Consider the following 20,325-nt stretch of genomic DNA (forward strand, 5'->3'; position numbering starts at 1 on the left):
ATAGTTCACATCTTTGGGACCAGTACCCACTTCCGGGGCTGACAACCTCATCGTACTGGCTATACCCAGGATCCTACGTATAATGGTAGACGTACCATACATCCATTCATAAGGTTTCTAACGTTTTCACGTTAGCTAAGGTTTTGACATTTTCATGTCACTAAGTTTGGATAGTCGCCAGTAAGGGCCATACTCCAGTTTACATACGATCCTTTGGGCTTGTCCCCAGTTATCCTTCGGGCTTGTCCCCAGTTATCCTTTGGGCTTGTCCCCAGTGATCCTTTGGGATCATCCCCAGTTATCCTTTGGGCTTGTCCCCAGTGATCCTTTGGGATCATCCCCAGTTATCCTTTGGGCATGTCCCCAGCTACTAATTTATCTTTTACATTGGCTTAGTCCCAAGATATGTTCCATTTTTCAGGTTCTCGAAGTTAAACAAATAAGGATCCTTAATCCTTATCATCCATTAAAATTTCACTTATGGTTATCTTGATTAAAGGTTAGGATCCTAACTTGGATCCTCAGGTATGATCCTTGACTATTTTGATCAACCCCTACACTTTGACAACTAAAACTATGATCCTTGAAAATTTTCAATGATAGGATATTTGATCTAGGATCATATCCTAAATTTATTAAACATGGTTTGCTCAACTCTTGTTACTCTAACAAATATGTTTCTAAAAACTGGGAAATAAGATGATAAATAAAGGATAACAACACGAGATAAGCCAGAAAGATTAGAGTTATATTATTAACAAAAGGATCTTAAACCCTTTCAAAAAGTTGTCAAAATTGCCAACCCACATTTCTACCAGCAAAACGTGGCCCGTCCACATGGGTTGGCAAAGGGTGTCCATTGTCTATGCGGTCTTAGCAGGTGCAGGAAATTAAAAGCGGCAGGATCACAAAGGCTTCATCCCCCAAACAAAGGATCCCTCCACCTTTTGTAATCCTACCTATTGTCCAAAGGATCCATGATCCTTAACCCTAAAAACTATTGTTCAAGTTACAAACCATAATTGTTTCAAACATCAACAACCACAAACAAACCACTACCAAACTCAAAAAAATTGGGCTCCGGCCTAGTCTCGAAATATCCATCATTGCCCAATCCTGCAGCTCAAACCTTCGCCGCTTTCATCACCACCAGCTCCACTAGCTTCTCCACCCTAATCCTTGCCAGCATCACCACACTTCAGCATTGGGATCTCCTCTGCTTCGTCCTCATCCTCCAGCTCTGCCAATCTTGCCTTCCAACCCTCCACGTCCCATGAGCTCTTGTCAAAGGCAGGATCCTGAGCCTCCGCAGCCATTTGTAGTTGTATCTTGTACATAGCAGTTGCGGCAGAGACCTTGGCATCCTGGATGATCTCCTGCTTCTCGCCATCCATGTCAATTAGCCTTTGAGCAGCCTCATCCTTTGTAGCCCGGAGTTCCTTCTCAAGATCGCTATCTTGAGATCCTTAACACGCCATTTGTTGGAGGTCGGCGATTTGGCTCTCCTGATCCTCGACGTGGCCAAGGTAGGTCTCAATCTCAGCAAGTTTCTGCAAAAGAGAAAAAAGGTAAGTTCAGGATCAGGTGATCCTCAAAAAAGCAGGATATACAGGCAGAATATACAAGCAGGATATTCAGAAGCAGGATGAAGGATAACCAACAGGGGCAATGATCCTTACCTCATTGACATAGTCAAGGAACTGTTGGCGATCAGGGGAAATCCTTGGAGATCCTCAGAAGTCTTCCTCTTCTTCCCCTTACTCTAACAGGTGCTTTTGGAGCCGAAGCAGAGGGACTGGCAACAGAAGCCTTCTTTCGTGAAGACTTGACGTTGGCAAGTTCATCTATCCCAAACTTGGAGGCAGACTTGGCAGATTTGGCAGACTTCCCAACACCTACACAATCAAAACAAGATAAGTTCCCTTACTAATTAAACAATCCAGCATATAACTTACTTTTACAAGGATACTTACTTGACATAGTGCAGATGCGGAGGATACTTCCTGTGAATCTTGGACGGTGACTTGGAAACTTCTGACCTCAGGATTAAGCTTTTTCAAAAAGCTAAGACTCTTTCTCTTGCAGCAGGGGTTAACTTAAGATAAGCAATGGATATAGCTGCACAAAAAAAATAAAAAAGACGTTAGTGATCCTCATTCGTATGAGACAAGTCTGATAGTGATCCTTCCAGGATCCTCTACCCTACCATGAGTGGCCCATTCCTTGGGCAGATCCTTCCATCTGGGATAGTATCCCTTCTAACAAAGAAAAAGCGACGCTTCCAGTTTGTGTCATTCTTAGTAACCTTGAAGACAGGGTGATCCTTCCCCAGCTTTCCGTTTTAGCAGATATCGACAAGAACCGAACGTGGTAAGATCATAAAGTGCGGCCAACTCTGCCATCCCCAAATCAATTCCCTTCTGCTCGATGATCCTCTCGAAGGTATACAGGACCCTCCAGATCATCGGCATAGCTTGGATATAAGATATGCCGTTAAAGAAAAGAAGGATTGGGTGAAGGCTGGAAAAGGATACGAATACCCTATGGTGAACGGAGTAGCAGGAAAGGCCACCCAGACGTCTGAAACAAAGTCGCTCAAAGCGGTAGGAGTGAAGGATTTGAAAACAGCATTCGCCGGAAAGCAATGACGAATCCTGTCTACATGAGCATCAGTAAAGCAACATCTCTCCGTAGGAGAGTCCTTGATGACCCCTTGGCTTTTTAGGGGACTGCTCTTCTTGGAATCCTTATGTGGAGGATTTCGAAGCAACATACTCGTGGTGGAACAGAAACAGAGTAAAAGCAGAAAAAACAGAGCAAGAGAAGAAAGAAAGGAAAGAGAGAAGAAGAGAATACCTGGTCAATCTTCGGTGGAGATTATAAAGGGAGTATAATCCTGAATTTAAATGCAGAGTGATCCCAACCCTATCTCCTATTTATAATCATGATTTGCAGGGATTGTCACATATATGACGTAATGATCACAACGGCTAGTTCGCTGATAACGGCTAGTTACCCGAGTAGTCCGTTGAAGATAAGATCAGAGCAAAATATAACTCATTAATTTACAATAAACTCCTTATATTTTGGGGGCAATTGTTAGGGCTGGATTTTTATTATACATGATCCTTACACGAGATAGTGATCCTCAGCAGACTTCCAGGATCAGGATCACGGACCATCATAGGATCCTCATGCTAACAGTTGCTTTCGTTGAATTTAATGTTGTTTTGCAGGAATGACTAGCAGGATCCGCTCTTAGCATCATAACCAAGGGACGCGTCTTCACAATTATAGCATGAGCTTAATCAGAGATAGACGTTGCAAAGGATATGGAAACTTAGCTTGATTTAAGGGCGGCAATTTAGGCTAGATTGTCTTTTATTTCTAAAGGGGTAATGAGCTGATTATTAGTCTTTTTACCTAAAATAGGTCACCTACACTTGTATAAATACCACTCTTCCTCATTTGGAAGAACACACGACGACACACAACACAATTCTCACACGCTTAGACATTCGAAACTATAGTGATCCTTGTACTCAGCTCATTATCATCCAAAGTTGTAACTATATTTTTCTTATATTGAAGTTGGTGATCGGTAGTTGCCATCACCCGAGGTTTTTTATGCCGGAGATCATACATTGATCAAGGGCTTTTTCCTCGTATAAATCATTGTGTCTTTGCATATTTCTCATAAAAGTGATCCTTTACTTTTATAATTAACCAAGCATCATACCCCGTTTACATAAAGTTTGGTTACATTATCCTTGTGTGATTTTTGACCAAAACAGTTAACATCTATTTTCACAAAGTTTAAGCTTTTGCAGAGTTTTTATCATTTTACAGAAGATCAAAGTCGTTGGCCAACTCTCCAAAGTTTTGGGCTTGTCCTCAGTTTGGGCCTGTCCCCAGTTTCGCCAGTAGCGCATGATGATCCTGGTGCAGTTCAAGGCAGTGCGACCAGTACTCGTTTTAGGGGCAGACAATTTCATTGTACTGGCTATACCCATGATCCTACGTATAATGGTAGACGTACCATACATCCGTTCCTAAGGTTTCTAACGTTTTCACGTTAGCTAAGGTTTCAGCATTTTCATGTCGCTCAAGTTTGGATAGTCGCCAGTGAGGGCCATACTCCAGTTTACACAAGTTATATGGGCTTGACCCCAGTTTACATCCGTTTATATGGGCTTGACCCCAATTTACATTCGTTTATTTGGGCTTGTCCCCAGTTTGTTGGGCTTGTCCCCAGTTACTAACTCTTATCTTATATTGGCTTAGTCCCAAGTTGTATCCTATTTCAGGTTTTTGGAGACAAACGACCAAGGATCCTTGATCCTTACCTTCCATTAAGGTTTGTCTTATGGTTATCCTATTTATAATGATAAAGGTTAGGATCCTAACTTGGATTCTCAGGTATGATCCTTAACTATTTTGATTTTATTCATTTGAATAACCCTTATACTTTGACAACTGAACTTATGGTCCTTAAAATATACTACTTTTCGGAACTTTTCAACTATAGGATATTTGATCCTGGATCATATCCTAAAATTCTTAAACTTAATTTGTTTAACTTTTCTTATTCAAACTGTCACACCCCCAAAATCCACCTGCGGAGTATCACCGCTTGGAGGCGTGACATGACCAGGATCAAGCCACCAATCATATTGAACATATAAGTAGTAATAAAATCCATCAATACGAAAGGTGTTTATCAAGACCAACATAAGTAAATGTAGCGGAAGCATAATGTAAAAATCCAAACATAAGTGTTAGTGTATGAAAAGTAATAAGTGTTTGTTCACGATCCAATTCCCACAACGACCTGCTCCTCCTTGTGCAAGCTCCAGTAGTACCTATGGTCCTGCAAGGCATGCAGCAGAGAGTCAACAACTAGTTGAGCGAGTTCACAGAAAGTAAGTTCAGTAATAGTAATTGTATGAGTCGTATTATGTTCGTTCATTGTTCATGTATAGTATTGGTTTCCATCGCGGGCCCTTTCGGCATGTATGCGAAGATTTGGGTTAATACTCCCAAATTCCCTAGACTATGTATATTTGTATCGCTGGCCACCCTGGCATGTGTGCGAAGTTTTAGTATCTATAGTTCGCAGCCTACCCGAAGCATGTGTGCGAAGATCAGTCATAATTATCGCAGCCAACCCTTGGCGTGTGTGCGAAGATCAGTTCAAGTAGGTATACTAGTCTAGCCGTATCTTATCATTTACCATCCTCACCCTGAGGACTATATCATTAGGTTCCATTAACTAGGTACGCACGAAAAAAATCATCCAATCCCATTCCCACCCTGGGAACCCCATGCCTTGGCTGTGTGAACTCACCTTGGGTTGCTCGGCAGATACACAAAGAGGTTTCTTGAACTAAAGTGGTCAACCACGTCCTAACAGGGTTACCATACAAGTCAGGTTTGGTTCAAGTAATGCACGTATGAATCATAGCAAACACGTATAGCACGTAGACAGTCAAAGCATATCATAATCACACTTGTGCGTCTCGGATGGTTGGGTCATTGAGCTTGTGCGAGCCCAACCATCTTGTGCGATGTCAATGTCTAAGCCCAAATACTACCCGGCCCAACATATAGGTAAATAGTCCATCTTGTGCGATACAGAATAACCCGGCCCAGCTTATCATAACAGTTCAAAACATATTGGCCCAAACAAACAAAATAGAATTAACTAGTGCGGCCCAGTTAACCTTATGCGGTCCGGCTTGTATTGTGCGATCGGTTCTATTACCCGGCCCAAGACTACGGCCCAGTTACAAAATCCTTGGTCCTTGTGCGACTGGATAGCCCTTGTGCGATCAGGGCCTCTTGTGCGACCAGATCCGCTTGTGCGACTGACCTGCTTGTGCGTGTAGACAACTTGTGCGACCAAGATGCCGTGTGCGACTGGGCAAACTTGCGTGATTGTAACTATGTTGTGCGACTGGACTTGTGTGATCCGAAATTATGCCAAACAGTTATCTTATTTCCATAATTCAAGCAATATTGTTACTATAGTCAATCAGTTACAAGGTTTCCAAACTTATCCTATCAATCAACAGTTTCTTTTTCAAGCAATCATCGATCAAACGGCTTTGTAACATGTAATTCCACAAACCCTAATCATCATTTATTCATAACATGAACAAGCATCACAACATTTAGTCGAATTAATTCTAGCATCCTGAACTAATCCTAGTATGAATTCCGATTAACACAACCAAATCCATATTCATATGCAAGCTGATTTCATGAGTATAATAACCAAACCATTCGGATTTCGAATAAAATACATGTATAGCCGATTACCTTTACTCAAGCCTAAACACATATCATTCACAAGAACATCACACACAGTTCCTAGCCTATCATCGCATGTGCAATTCTAATCGGTTTAACCTAAGCATATCATAACATCATTCATCAAGAAAGCATAAGCAAACACTAACCGATTGAAGGTGGGTGAACCGATCAACAACGAGAAGTCTTCGAGGTGCTAGAACCGGCTGCCGTGAGTTCGTGAGAGCGAGAGAGAAAGAACTAGGGTTTCTTGTGTGTGTAAGGTATTTTGTAACAAAATGAGAAAAACTAGTCCCTAAGGGTGTTTGTACGCATAAGAGGAATGGGCCGGCCCTTGCTTGGGCTGCCCTTGAACCGTGTGCGAGCAATGTGGCCCAACTTGGGCTTGTGCGATTGTTGTGTGTGTTGTGTGATCGGGTTATGGTGTGTGGTTCGGGTTCATTCAAACATGTATAATGCACATCACCTATAGCATAATCACATAATCATTTAATTAATAAAATTCTCATAAACACGTATCGTTACACAAAGTAGGTCTAAAGTTCAAGTTGTCACATTATCCCCAACTAAAAAGAAATTTCGTCCCGAAATTTGGTATGCACTCACTGAGGAAGCTAGGTAAGTTCAATCGTTCACTGGTTTTCCTGGGGTGTCACATCCTTCCCCCGTTGATCTGGAATTTCATCCCGAAATTCCGCAGTAGTAGCTTCAGTCTCAGCAGTGGTTGCATTGGTTCCGAATAACTGGGGGTACTTTTCTGTCATCCTGTCTTCGCGTTCCCAGGTGTACTCTGGGCCACGTTTGGAGTTCCAACGTACTCAAACAAGAGGGATTCTCTTGTTTTTGAGGACCTTCACATCCCGGTCTGTGATTTCAACTGGTTCCTCGAGGAACTGCAACCGCTCGTCGATAGTGAGTTCCTTAAAAGGAATTATGAGGGTCTCATCTGACAGGCACTTCTTCAGATTCGACACGTGAAAGACATTGTGAACTGCACCGAGTTCAGCTGGTAGGTTTAGCTTGTAGGCTACCTTGCCTATCTTCTCAATGATTTCGAACGGTCCGACATACCGCGGATTCAGTTTGCCCCGTTTGCCAAAACGAACCACACCCTTCCAGGGTGAGACTTTTAATAAAACCCGGTCCCCGACCTGAAATTCCAATGGCTTTCTACGCTTGTCCGCGTAGGCTTTCTGACGGTCGCGTGCTGCCGCCATGCGTTGTCGTATCTGCGCAATCTTTTCCGTGGCGTCCACTACAATCTCTGGACCCGTGATCTGACTATCCCCCACCTCTGCCCAACAGAGAGGTGACCGGCATTTTCGTCCGTACAATGCCTCGAATGGTGCGGCTTGTATGCTGGTGTGATAACTGTTATTATATGAGAACTCAACCAAAGGGAGGTGCTTTTCCCAGCCGTTGCCGAAATCAATAACGCATGCCCGAAGCATGTCTTCAAGAGTTTGGATCGTTCGCTCAGACTACCCATCCGTCTGAGGGTGATATGCTGTGCTCATGTCTAACCGTGAGCCGAAAGATTTGTGCATTGCTTGCCATAGTTCTGACGTGAATCGTGCATCCCGATCCGAAATGATGGAGGTGGGCACCCCGTGCCTCGAAACAACTTCTTTAAGGTAGATGTCTGCGAGAGTGGAGAACTTATCCGTTTCCTTTATAGCTAGGAAGTGTGCAGACTTGGTGAGTCGATCCACGATCACCCATATGGTATCATTCCCACGCTGAGATCTAGGTAGGCCTGTAACGAAATCCATGGAAATTTCTTCCCATTTCCATTGCGGTATCGTGGGTTGCTGAAGTAGACCCGCTGGTTTCTGGTATTCGACCTTGACCCTCGCACAGGTCAAGCATTTGCCGACATAAGTAGCAATGTGGACCTTCATGCTAGGCCACCAATAAGTAGTTCTGATGTCATGGTACATCTTATCCGACCCTGGATGTACCGAGTAGCGAGACTTGTGAGCTTCATCCATTACAAGTTCGCGTAGACCGCCATAAAGTGGGACCCAAATACGCCCCGTTACATAGTAGGCGCCGTCTGCCTTCTGTTCTAATCGTTGCCTTGAGCCGCGTAGGGCTTCAGCCCTGACGTTCTCTGGTTTCAATGCTTCTGCCTGAGCATTTCGTATTTGTGCAGGAAGGCTAGACTGAATCGTAAGCTGTAGCGCTCGCACGCGCCGAGGTAAAGTGTCTTTCCGACTGAGGGCGTCAGCCACAACATTGGCCTTGCCTGGGTGATACTTGATAGCGCATTCGTAATCGTTCAGTAACTCGACCCATCGCCGTTGACGCATGTTCAAATCCTTCTGCTTAAGGATATGCTCGAGACTCCTGTGATCGGTGTAAATCGTGCACCTGGTACCGTACAGGTAGTGTCGCCATATCTTAAGCGCGAAAACAACAGCTCCCAGCTCTAAATCGTGCGTCGTGTAGTTCCGTTCGTGAATCTTAAGTTGGCGCGAGGCGTAAGCAATGACCTTGTCGCGCTGCATTAACACACATCCAAGACCCTGGATGGATGCATCACAGTAGACCACAAAGTCGTCCGTGCCCTCTGGCAATGAGAGGATAGGTGCACTGCAAAGTCTATCCTTTAAGTGCTGAAAAGCAGTTTCTTCACTACGTGAAAAATGGCCTACGGCCACTCTTTTTCCAAAACCGGCATGCCACACATTTGAATAAATGTGTGGCTAAAAGTCATTTATAATATTTTAAAACACTTTTAGTCACACATTATATTATTAATGTGGCCATCGTATAGCAGGTCAAAACTTTTAGCCACGTTTTTCGAAAAAAATGTGACATTTACTAGCTAGTCTAGCCACAACTCGGAAAGTGTGGCCAAATGCGACCTAACGCCACAGTATTTGTATAATTTTTTTTAATTTATGTGACGAAAACACATCTTTGCTAGACTTGTAGTCACACTTTCAATAAAAAATGTGACAATTACTGGTCATAGTAGAAAAGTGTGGCCAAATGTTACTAAATGTCACAATTGATTTTTAATGATGTGGCTAAAAGATATTACATATCGCTACTTACGAATTTGTGTGACGAAAGAGTAGTGCTTTTTAGCCACCTATAAATTGTTACGTGTAGCTAAAAGTTATGAATGATCGTAAACGTGACTATAAGTACTCTATGATCACACTTTCATTACTTTGTGTGACTAGTCTTCAGTTACCCGCAAAATTCACCAAAAAAATTTCAATTCCCTGCTAATCTCCATCAAGCTCCATCCTTTTCACTGAGCTTACTCATCCCTCCGCTCCAGTGCCTACGTTTGCAACCAATAACTATCCCCTACATAATAGTCCTAATTTTGAAATCAAAAACCCTAGGTTTACAGAGGAAGACGATGTGAAAGTTTTGTATTTCTTTGAGACTGATTCAGGATAATTTCAGTTTCTAAGAATCTGAATACGGATACGATGGATTATGTAGATCTTACAACGATAAATCCTATAGAGAGAACGATATTGCATTACCAGCTGCTCTTTTGAGGTACACAGTTATTGTATAGGTATGTAATTAGGCATTTGTGTTTACGTCATTTTGTTTAAATTTTGTAGAATTGTCAGTAATTCATGTTGTATTCCTTTGTATAATTTGTTTCTGGGGTGCGGTCTATATAGCAGGTCTATTGATACATCTTGCCTCATATCATATTTTTGAGGATTCTGTCATGTATCAACAAATATATGGGTGGGGTAGTTAGAATATGGTAGATTGCGTTTAATTTTAGTTATAGTGTCGTACACCAATTTGATTTGATTTGGTAGATTCCAGTTCGGTTTTTGTTCAATTTAATTTTCGCATCTGGATCATACTGAATCCGAATCTGAATCTGTTACAGGATTCGCAATCGTTTCTAGATGACGGCTGGTGCTGAAATTGTTTGCAGTGAGGTGGTTCGTAAGGTGGAGACTATGGACAAGTGTGGTTCTGGTGTGAATGCAGTGGTGGTGTTGCTACTGTTGATTATAATGTCGGTGGTAATGGTAATTGTAATGGCAACGGCGATTCCGACTATGTGTATGTGAACAGGAGTGTCGTGGTGAGTTTGTGATGCAGGTGGTGTTAATGTTGATGGTGAAGTTGAGCAGTTTAAGAATGAAGGGGCGACTGTTGATCCGTTGGTGTTGGAGACTAATGGTGTTGTTCACAGGGCTATGAGTATAACAATAAGTGTTACGGAGGTAAGTGCGGTTAAAGACGATGTAAATGTTGAGAATGGATTCGTTGTTGATCCTCATGTGGTCCTGGTGAGTAATGGTATTGCTAAGAAACAAGTTGGTTAAGTATTTTTTTTTAAATCTTTTATCCATCGTACCTTCTTTGATTATTTCTTCATAACTATGAATTTCTTCTGGGATCCTTACACAATCCATTGCAGATCCGACTATAATCTTTGAATACTGTATTCTTTTGTGATGGTTTGATCTTCTGATTTTGTCTTCTTTGTTTAGAATTTAATTTTCTGATAACGTAGTTGTATAATACCCCAATTTTTGCTGCAACTTAGAGTGCTAGCTGGAGCATCGTTGGACTAAAGGTAAGTCTTGGTTACCCCAGTTCTTTTAGCAAACTGAAGATTTTCGTATTAATTTTCTTACAGTAATATTTTATTCGGACGTGAATGGTACAATTACTTTGAAGTTTGAAAATTAGGGCTCGATTTGGACCACAGTTGATATGATTTTATTTGTTTAAGTCTGTTGCAAATTTTGTAATCTATATATATACACATATCATGTTGTTCATTGATGATGTTTCTTGATCAGTTGACTTGACTGGCACTTAGAACTATATGTTTGTGATTGCCGATTAACTGAAAGTGACTAGTTATAGAAATCTTAAACTGCATGTATAGCTATGTTGTCAAAGACGCAAGGCGCAGGCATCGGTCTCGCCCGGAGCCTAGGTGCAAGGCGCAAAAAAAGCGTGGGCTTTTTTAAGAAAAGCGCACATAGAGAAAAAAAAATATAAAAAATATGTTATGCTTTGATAATAAATAAGATTCCACATATAAATTAGAAAAAAAGTATTATATATGCCATTTAAGATCATGTAGCTAATAGTTTTGTACGCGTGAGGCAGTTTTGCACGCACTCGGTTTCGTTTTTAATGGTCATTTGTGTTGTTTTACCTTTTTCCATGCGCCTCAACAACGTTTTTTGCGCCTAGGCGCGCGCTTTTTGCGCCTCAGCACCGTTTTTTTCAAAAAAATCCCATTTTTGCGCCTAGGCTACCACCAGGCGCTATAGGTGCGCCTCGCTGCGCCCGGGCGCCTAGGCGCACGCTTTTTGCGCTTTTGACAACATAGATGTATAAGTTGCGGTTCGGTTGAGGTTTGGAACTGAATTGCCATGTGTACACCACTAGTCTATATGATTGTTCAACTGCCATGTTTAAATCCCTTTTTTGAACATATCAAAATTATAACTCTGTTTGGCGTGTTATACAAACATTGGTTGTGGCTGCATCTATTTATTTTGTTTGGCAGGAACGGAATAACAGAATTTTTAAAGGTAAACAAAAGTATGCTCAGGTCCTTTGCCAACAAATTCAGGATATTGTTCCGTATAGATTGTTGGGTCTCTCTTTTAAATGGTCGCGCCATGTTACTTTCGTTACTCATGTTTGGAATTTCAAGGTTTGTGATGTGAAGTGATTCTTGTGTATTTGGTCATTTGATGGAAGTGCAAATTATAACTTTTATTTCAGAGGTCCGGGGTTTGGGTATGTCTGATAGAGCTGCAAATTATAACTTTTATTTCATTTCAGGTGGAAGCCTTTATTACAAAAGCCTTAGTGGCATACTAGGTCAAGATGGTCGAGACATAAAGTCTAAACTATCTTGGAGACAAAAAGGAAGCTATAAGGTGGAAATAAGGTTTTTAATGAAGAGATTAAGAGGATATGAAGTATGCAGAAGGATATATGGTTATATAGTGTGGTTGTGGCTGAAGGAAGATAGAAGGTTTACAAGAGAACTCAAGTTATGACTATGGGGTATGGGGCGTGGGTTGGGTACAAATCTCCAAGTTACCACCCCGGGTGGGCTTGGGTTTTAGCGTGGCCCCTTGGGCGGGGGTTTCAGCCCGGGCGTTGGGCGGGCCTAGCGGTCTTCCGTGGCCGGCTCTCATTGGCTGGGTTGGCTAGGCTATAGGTGTGGGATTTAAATTTTAAAAAACAACCGTTTGGCTTACCCCAACTACTATAAAACCCCCCATCGCCCTGTTCGAAATCTACCTAACGCTTTAATTAGGGGTTTTTTTATATGTCTAATTATGTTTTTTTAGATTTGTAATCCTTTTTTTTGTAGGATTTTGTAATGTTTAGAAAATTTTAATAATAATTTTAGGCTTTTTTTTTAATTTTGTGTGTATTTTTATAATAATTTTAGGCTTTTTTTCAATTTTTTTTATAATAATTGACACGTGGCCAACCCACGCGAGCTAGCCACGCCCGCCATACCGACCCAACCCACACGTGACCAGCGGTACCCCTCGAAGTCCACGTGTCAACTCTTGCCTCAAACCCCCACCCCACCATACCCCACGGTCCTAAGATGTGTATGTACACCTAAAGCTCATCGAGATGCAGTTAAAGCAAGCAGCAACAGTTTAGCATTCCTAAGTGTCTAGCAACAGTTTAGCATTCCTAAGTGTCTAATATGTGTTCCCAGTTTAGCATTCTTTTTCTTTATCAATCTTTAGTAAGTTGTTTAAAGATATAAATGATTACTAACTAGTATACAATTGACGAATATTTATCTTTTTTTTTAACAGCAAAAGAAGAGATTTCAAATACACAATTGACAAATATTTGTTATTTAGTCAATGTTTTTATCAATTTATTAGTGGGTAAAAATGTCTACATGGATCTACTTTCACAGCAGTTTTATTTGTCTTTTTGTGTTTTTTAGAAATTTGGGAAATACAATTAGAACACACTAAAGTAACAAAACTTTTACATTTGATATTATGAAACTAGTATTGAGCTCCCTCATGTTGCGGTGGAGGCAAACACCAATGTCACACTTTTGCCAGCGACCACCAACCCTGAAGTTGCGGCGTTTAAATGCGAAAAAATTAAACAGAAACGTAAAGCATATAAAAAATAACTACATGATATAAGACCTGCGCGTTACGATGAACCTGTCAAACGGGAAAGCAAATAATTTGTACTTACGTGAATCTATGTTATTGTAATTTTTTAATTAGTTATACAAATTACAAACCAAATTTATTTTCTAAATGAATTTACTTTTGTAAAAATATTTTTTTTAAACCAAGCATTAATTCCCAGACTCATACCAGGTTCCAATACTCAGTTACGCCGGAACCCGATCATACCCTACACGGGAACATATAGTATGGGCCATGATGGATCACAATGGATATTAGTAGATCATACATGTCTTAATGGATTATCTTGGGCCTTAACGGATTACGGTGGACAATTGTAGATCATACATGTCTTAATGGACTATCATGGGCCTTAATGGGTCACAATGGACAATAGTAGACCATACATGTCTTAATGGACTATGTTGGGCCTTAATGGATTACCTTAGTGGATCACAATGAACAATATTAGATCATACATGTCCTAATGGACCATGTTGGGCCTAATGGATCACAATGGACAATAGTAAATTATACATGTCTTAATGAACCATGTTAGGCCTTAATGGATCACGATGGACGATAGTAGATCATACATGTCTTAATGGATCATCTTAGGCCTTGATGAATTACAATAGACAAGGTAGATCATATATGTCTTAATGGGATAATTTTTTTTATAGATCACAATGAACAATAATAGATCATATATGTCTTAATGGACCATATTGGACCTTAATGAATCATGACCGACATTGGTAGATCTTATATGTCTTAATGGACCATCTTTGTCTCCTATAACATCTCTGAAACATAGGCATCACCTTCTCCCTGGAAACCCAAGCCACCCTCTTCATCACCGGAAAACCAAATCCCCCTAACCATCGTATTCCTCAAAAGGTTACAAAACTGTAACTATCATCTGTCTTAAATTGCAAAAGCTCACTGGATATTCCAATCGGAACCCTAGTCGCTAAGGCTGGCGACAGCTAGGTCTTTTAAACCGACAACCCCTCTTATATGTTCAATGGTTCTTTCTCTGGTGTTGTGGTGGTGGTCTTTTGCCCCAATTTCACCAATTCATCTAAATCTGAATTGGGTTTAATAGATGTGGTTGCTAGATGGTGGTAACAGTTGATGCAGGTGATCAGTGGTGGTCTACAGTGGAGGTTGGTTGGGGGTTAAGGGCGGAAGGGGGGGGGGGTGGCAGGGTGGTGACGGTGGTGGGGATGGTAGTGGGGTTAAAGGGTTTTTTTAATTAAATAGTTTAGTGGGTTTCTTAAAGACGGGCATTGTGGGGGTGTGGGTGGCGGAGGTGGGTGTCGGTGGTGGATGTGGGTGGAGGTAGTGAAGTGGGTGCAGTGGAAGGTGGTGATGGCTGCCATTGTTGGAGGTGGAGGAGTAACCGGTGGTTGTGGTTTTAGAGAGAGAGTGTGTGTGAGATATAAGAGAGAGAGAAAGGGCTGTAAGTGTATATTTATATATTAAATATAGTTTAAAAGGGTAAAATGTCTGTAATAAAAGAATGGATCAAAATGGCATCTAGAAAGATTTAAATTGAAAATTCCCAAAATACCCCTGGTTAAAAATGAGGTTTTTGGACGAAGTTAGGGTATGTGATCAAAATGGCAACAAAAGAGAAAAGTTAGAGACCCAGAGACGAAAAAAAAAAATTTTAGACTAAAATAACAAATTTGGACAAATCTCAACGACTAAAATGGCAATTTACTTTTAAAAGTATAAAAAATACTTTTCCTCCTAAAATTTTCATCCCTAAAAATTTCCCTCCAACCCAATCTGGCTCCCAATTTGAACTCCCCCAAAAATTTTCTAAAAAACAACAGCAAAACATATCAAAGCCCTAGTTTCCAGTTTCAGACCAGTGGTTTCCAACTCTTCGACCACCATCGTTCCCCCGCCCCCCGGTTGCCTCTCTCACCTTTGTCAGATTATACAATGAAGTCCCTAAATACGACAAAGGAAGAATAATAGGAGTCCGTGACCGAGTCAATGAGATCTTCTTCGGTAAATCATACAACCCATGAACGTTGCTCATTTGCTGTTGTTTTCAAGAATTACTCCAATTAACCTGATTTTGCAACGATTGCAGTGAGTACAATTAGATCATTAACTTGAATTTCTATTGTATTGTTGTATTAGAGGGTTTGTAGAAACTACGGTCAGAAGATGGCTGTTGAATATTTAGAGCTCTTAATGCTGCTAAATTAGATAAGGTCATAATTTTGTATGATATTTAATTGATTTGTGTTTAAATCTTGTGTTATAGTTTGAACGTGAACAAACTTTTTTTTTTTGTATATTGATGTTTGTGGTTGAAAGCTAGATTTGCATGATGAACACCACCTTGATAACCTTGTGGTCTAGAGCAGGTAACCTTATGAGTCTAGAGTAGGTGATGGCTTCAATAATGCAATAGAGAAATTGAAACTTGTATTGAGTTTTCTGCAGCTAACCTTGTGCAGGTATGGTATTTGTTTAACTTCAGTTAATGATATGAAGTTCTCAAGTTTAATGTTAATTCTTGCTGCATCTAGATTATTAGAATATTCAAGGTTATGCTTTTTTGTGATGAATTAACTCAAACATGCTATTTTACTATGTAAAGGTTCTATTAATTGCCTTATGTTGGGTGTTAATACTATTTACTTCATGTATAAGTATAATCTATAATACTATATAAAGTAAAATGGCATGGTACAGAAGTTGACGCAAAGACGATCCGGTAAACCCATACTATAGTAAACCCATACTTCAATGGCTTACAGAATCGAAAGAAACCGCACTTGAAAAGTGGGAATGTATTTTATCCCGTGAACTGCAGCAGAAGCCGAAAAAGTTATTAGGCAGTGGAAGCGGACAGAAATTACCGCAACTTAGAGCCCGTTGTTTTTAGTATTCGCTTTTGTTGTTATTAATGTTTTCTGTTATTGTCAGGTTCAAACTTTCAGACTTTCAAACTTTTAGTTCATTTCTTGTTTTTACGTCGGTTTGTTTTATTTTTATAGATATATCGAGGCGTTAAACTGGCCACTGGGGTCTGGGGATACGAGTTTGATATAAGTTGCATGGGTGACGATGCCACAGCTAAGAAGTGGAGCAAGGAGATCAAAACGGTTAGTTAATCTCCAGCCTGCTACTCATCCAATTGACCAAACGGAAAACGTCACCGCACCAACGAGAACCAGAAGGAAGACGGGTGGTGGAAGGGGACGAGGTGATGCTGCAGGTGTAAGAAAAGGGCTCGTGGCGGCAACGATAGGTAGAACAGTGGCTGGCGGTAGAGGCAGAGGTGTTAGATTGATTGATTTGGACCTGGAACCACTGTGTGAAGTTGTTCCTGAACTTGTAGCTCGTGGAGTTGGTGAGCCTGTGTTTAATAGAATCGACGAGGTTGCAGATAAAGATATAGCAATGGACGGTGGAAGTGGTGATAAAGTTATCGGAGTTGAAGAAGATGGAAACACACCTGCCGTGCCTGAAAGGGTAAATACGCATTTTTTCTTCAACTTTTGGATAATCAGAAGCAGAATTTGTACAAACATTAAAAACTGATTCTTTTGATTTGAAGCCACAATAATCAGATAACCATTTAGCATATTTATTGTAAATTAACATGTGCTGATGGGTCAATGCAGGTACAAGTAGGTAACTCTCCTATATATAAGACCGATAGAAAGTTGGGTAAGGGTGGTTTAGGACAAGTTTATGTTGGTCGGAGGGTAAGCAGCGGAACCGAAAGAACAGGGCCCGATGCATTTGAGGTATGTTAAAACAATAATAGAAGTTTTTCATATCCATTGCTCGTTCATATCATCAACAATTTGGATCCTCTTGAGATTCTATTTTTTAGGTAGCATTAAAGTTTGAGCATCGTAGTAGTAAGGGTTGCAACTATGGTCCTCCGTACGAGTGGCAAGTTTACAGGTATTTAATAATCTGTTTATTTTAGCATATTTAGAGGAATATAGTAATCTCGTACATGAGGTTATGAACCTCAAGTTTCAACATTATGATCTAATTATAGATTTCCGTTACCACAGTTCGTTGAATGGTTGTTACTGGGTTCCGTGGGTTCACTACAAGGGACAGCAAGGCGATTTTTACATTCTGGTGAGTTTCGGCTTTTGACTTTGACATCATCAACCACTCAGTTTGTAGTTGAATAATTTGTATTTATAATTTTTTATGGTTTTATATGGTCAAATAGTGGGTCTTGAGTCATGGTTAGACTTACTGAGTTGTAGGAGTAATGGTTATAGTTGGTTTCCTTCATTTACGTAGCTAAATGTGTGTATATATGTATGGTTTCGCAATGATAAAAGTGTGGGTATTCAAGCAGTAACATGAGTTTCCTGTTCGTGAGTTTGTTTTGAGTGTAATTGAAGCTTGAAACCCAACAAGATAAGTTGTGTAAAGGGATAAATGTGTTCGGGTGTTGGCGAACCTAACTCATCCCAACCCAGGTTTGCATGTTTTGCTCTTTTCCAAGTGACATATTGTTGACTCCGCCGCAACGCGTGGGTTTCCCACTAGTATACTACTAAAGCAAGTTTATTTAATATTTTACTCATAATCTAATATAGGGGTGTAAACGAGCCGAGCCCAGCCCGAGCTCAACTAGGCTCGAGCTTGAGCTCGTGCTCGGCTTGTAGGTAATTTTTAAAGCTCGGTCTTGGCTCGGGCTTGACTCGTTTATTATTTTATTAACTACTTTATATTATATATAACTATTGATATTTATAATTTAAGTATATGTTTAATATATTAATAAAACATTATATGATCGTTTAGGCTCGGTTCGGCTAGAGCTCGATAAGTGAAGCTCAAGCTGGTTTACTAAACGGGCTTGTTTCTAGGCTTGTGCTCGGGCTTGTTTAAGCTCGGCTCATTTGCACCTTTAATCTAATCTTATAAAAATAAATATTAAAATCACCATTTTGTTTACATGGTGATCTGGATGTTGCTAAACAGATACCAAACTGCCACAAGTCTAAGTAGCTTCTAGAATCAACTATGCAAGTTTCTGCGTAGACTTTTCCATATGCTTGCATATATCATTGAGATATAGCGTGTGATCAATTTGATTCTGTGATGTATCACATGCTTTGATAACTGCCAATGAACTCAATTGATAGTTGTTATATATATATTTTTTACATTTTAAGTGTGTTTTTTTAAATACCATGATGAGTGTTGGAGATAATTTTTGAGCCCACACCTAATTGCATTTGTAGTTTTAAGTAACGATTTTCATTACTTGTTTCAGTGACTTCCCTTGACCAAATGTACAGTTCTAGTATGAAGTTTCTCCAGGCAAGTTTTCCATTCCTCTACTTGACCAAATGTCTAGTTCTGGAAAGTATGTTACAACATGAGGAGGATATCTTAACATTCTATGTTATTTTAATATTCAGGAGCTGGCCCAAATGCACACCAGGACTCTTCTACTAGTCGTACAATTCTGGGATGAGCTTTGTAAAAAGAAGCACCCAAATGAGGCAGTCTTAGAGGGCTAATATGATCCGCGTAAGTTGTTTTGTTAATAAAATGTGTGACCCGCGTAATCTGATTAACTGCTTGGTTGTATTATTGTTAATCAGATGCACCTGCAAAATATATATGTGCCACAACAACCCTCGACTCCCAGCTAATGGGACATGAGAAAGCACACGGCTTCGCCCATCAATGTTGTGGAGTGGTGTTAGGCCTTCTAGATCTGGTTTACACAATTCCAAAGCTGTCACCACATGTACACTAATTCTTGGCATGCTTACAAGTGTTGTATTAGGTTTATATTTTGCTCTACGTTCTGGTTCTTCAACACCCCTCCATCTTATTCGAGAACAGGTTAAACTTGTACATTGATCATATAAATTACATATTTTTCCAAATTGGATTCATGAAACTAAAATCTTAGTTCACCTTTCACAACAGGCGAGCGATTACCATTTCTAGAATCGGAGGAACTAGAATCGGGCAAAGGCAAGAAAGAAGTGGAAGCAAAACATGTGAGTTATTCGTACACGTTTTTCCATATGATATTTGCAATAGCAAGCATGTATTCGGACATGCTTTTATTGGGATGGAGCAGTTCAGAATGCTCGGATCTCACTGATACCGGGTGGCTGGTCATTGATTGAATTGTTCACAATTTGCATCTAGTGGCTAGTCGTTGATTTTGCATCCAAATCATGGAGCATTCCACAAAGGCAAAACAACTAGATATATATTTGCAGCACTTTTAAGTCTACAAGCAGTGAGTTATATGGATTTGAAGACAATAACCAAGAATTAGTTCTTAGTTTATGTGTAGAGGCATTCCCTTTGCAACTTTTGTAGTTAGGTTTTGAGAAGTTTATGTCTTTCATATGTATTTAAATTGAAAACTTATGTATGGATTTTGGTTTATTATTGTTAATATAATTTGGTTTTTAGGTTTTCTCATGGTTACTTTTGTTTTAGTTTTATAAAATTTTGAAAATAAAATGGTTAATTATATGAAAATGGCCGCATAAAACCATAATAAATACGTGTGACCAAATGTTAGACAATAGCCACACTTAAATTATAAATTTTCACGTGGCAACACATAATTTCTAGCCACACTTTCGTCAGTTTGTTTTTTTTATGTGGCGGAAGTATAACAATTGTCACGGAAAAACAAATCATGTGTGACCAAATGTTAGATAATAGGCACACTTAAAATTATAAAATTTCATGTGGCTATACATAACCATTAGCCACACTTTTGTGACATTGTTCTTTTTTGTGTGATGACATTATAGCAAAAGTCACAGGATGAACAAATATGTGTGACCAAAGGTTAGGGAATAGCCAC

At 40.1% G+C, this 20,325-nt stretch overlaps 1 protein-coding gene and 1 long non-coding RNA gene across 6 annotated transcripts; both read left to right on the top strand.

Annotated features, from left to right (window-relative positions):
- Window positions 1–9,511: 9,511 nt before the first annotated feature.
- Window positions 9,512–12,386, top strand: LOC110881119. Its single transcript, XR_002559596.2, has 3 exons — window positions 9,512–9,856; window positions 10,190–10,888; window positions 11,840–12,386. It is a non-coding gene; the product is annotated as an uncharacterized LOC110881119 (long non-coding RNA).
- Window positions 12,387–15,266: 2,880 nt separating this feature from the next.
- On the top strand, window positions 15,267–19,931 carry LOC110884396 (casein kinase 1-like protein HD16). Of its 5 annotated transcripts, none has more exons than XM_022132104.2 (11): window positions 15,267–15,491; window positions 15,627–15,700; window positions 15,807–15,949; window positions 16,493–16,970; window positions 17,123–17,248; window positions 17,338–17,411; window positions 17,528–17,597; window positions 18,754–18,800; window positions 18,902–19,013; window positions 19,088–19,334; window positions 19,422–19,931. In XM_022132104.2, exons 4-8 carry the CDS (start codon window positions 16,563–16,565, stop codon window positions 18,754–18,756), a joined length of 681 nt encoding a protein of 226 aa, XP_021987796.1. In that variant the 5' UTR covers window positions 15,267–15,491; window positions 15,627–15,700; window positions 15,807–15,949; window positions 16,493–16,562; the 3' UTR covers window positions 18,757–18,800; window positions 18,902–19,013; window positions 19,088–19,334; window positions 19,422–19,931. The 5 variants fall into 5 exon arrangements, with proteins under 5 accessions (XP_021987796.1, XP_035833351.1, XP_021987797.1 ...); XM_035977458.1 differs by having other exon boundaries at window positions 15,811–15,949; XM_022132106.2 differs by lacking the exons at window positions 15,627–15,700; window positions 15,807–15,949 and having other exon boundaries at window positions 15,271–15,575; window positions 19,422–19,495; window positions 19,650–19,931.
- Window positions 19,932–20,325: the final 394 nt, after the last annotated feature.

The sequence above is a fragment of the Helianthus annuus genome, chromosome 9, assembly GCF_002127325.2.
Source record: "Helianthus annuus cultivar XRQ/B chromosome 9, HanXRQr2.0-SUNRISE, whole genome shotgun sequence".
NCBI classification, from domain to species: Eukaryota; Viridiplantae; Streptophyta; class Magnoliopsida; order Asterales; family Asteraceae; genus Helianthus; species Helianthus annuus.

Bases quoted from the DNA above. Each gene is read 5' to 3' on its own strand.
- LOC110884396 (XM_022132104.2), top strand. From the start codon at position 16,563: ATGCCACAGCTAAGAAGTGGAGCAAGGAGATCAAAACGGTTAGTTAAT. The intron at 16,971-17,122 runs GTAAATACGCAT...GGGTCAATGCAG, and splicing joins CACCTGCCGTGCCTGAAAGG to GTACAAGTAGGTAACTCTCC. The intron at 17,249-17,337 runs GTATGTTAAAAC...TCTATTTTTTAG, and splicing joins CAGGGCCCGATGCATTTGAG to GTAGCATTAAAGTTTGAGCA.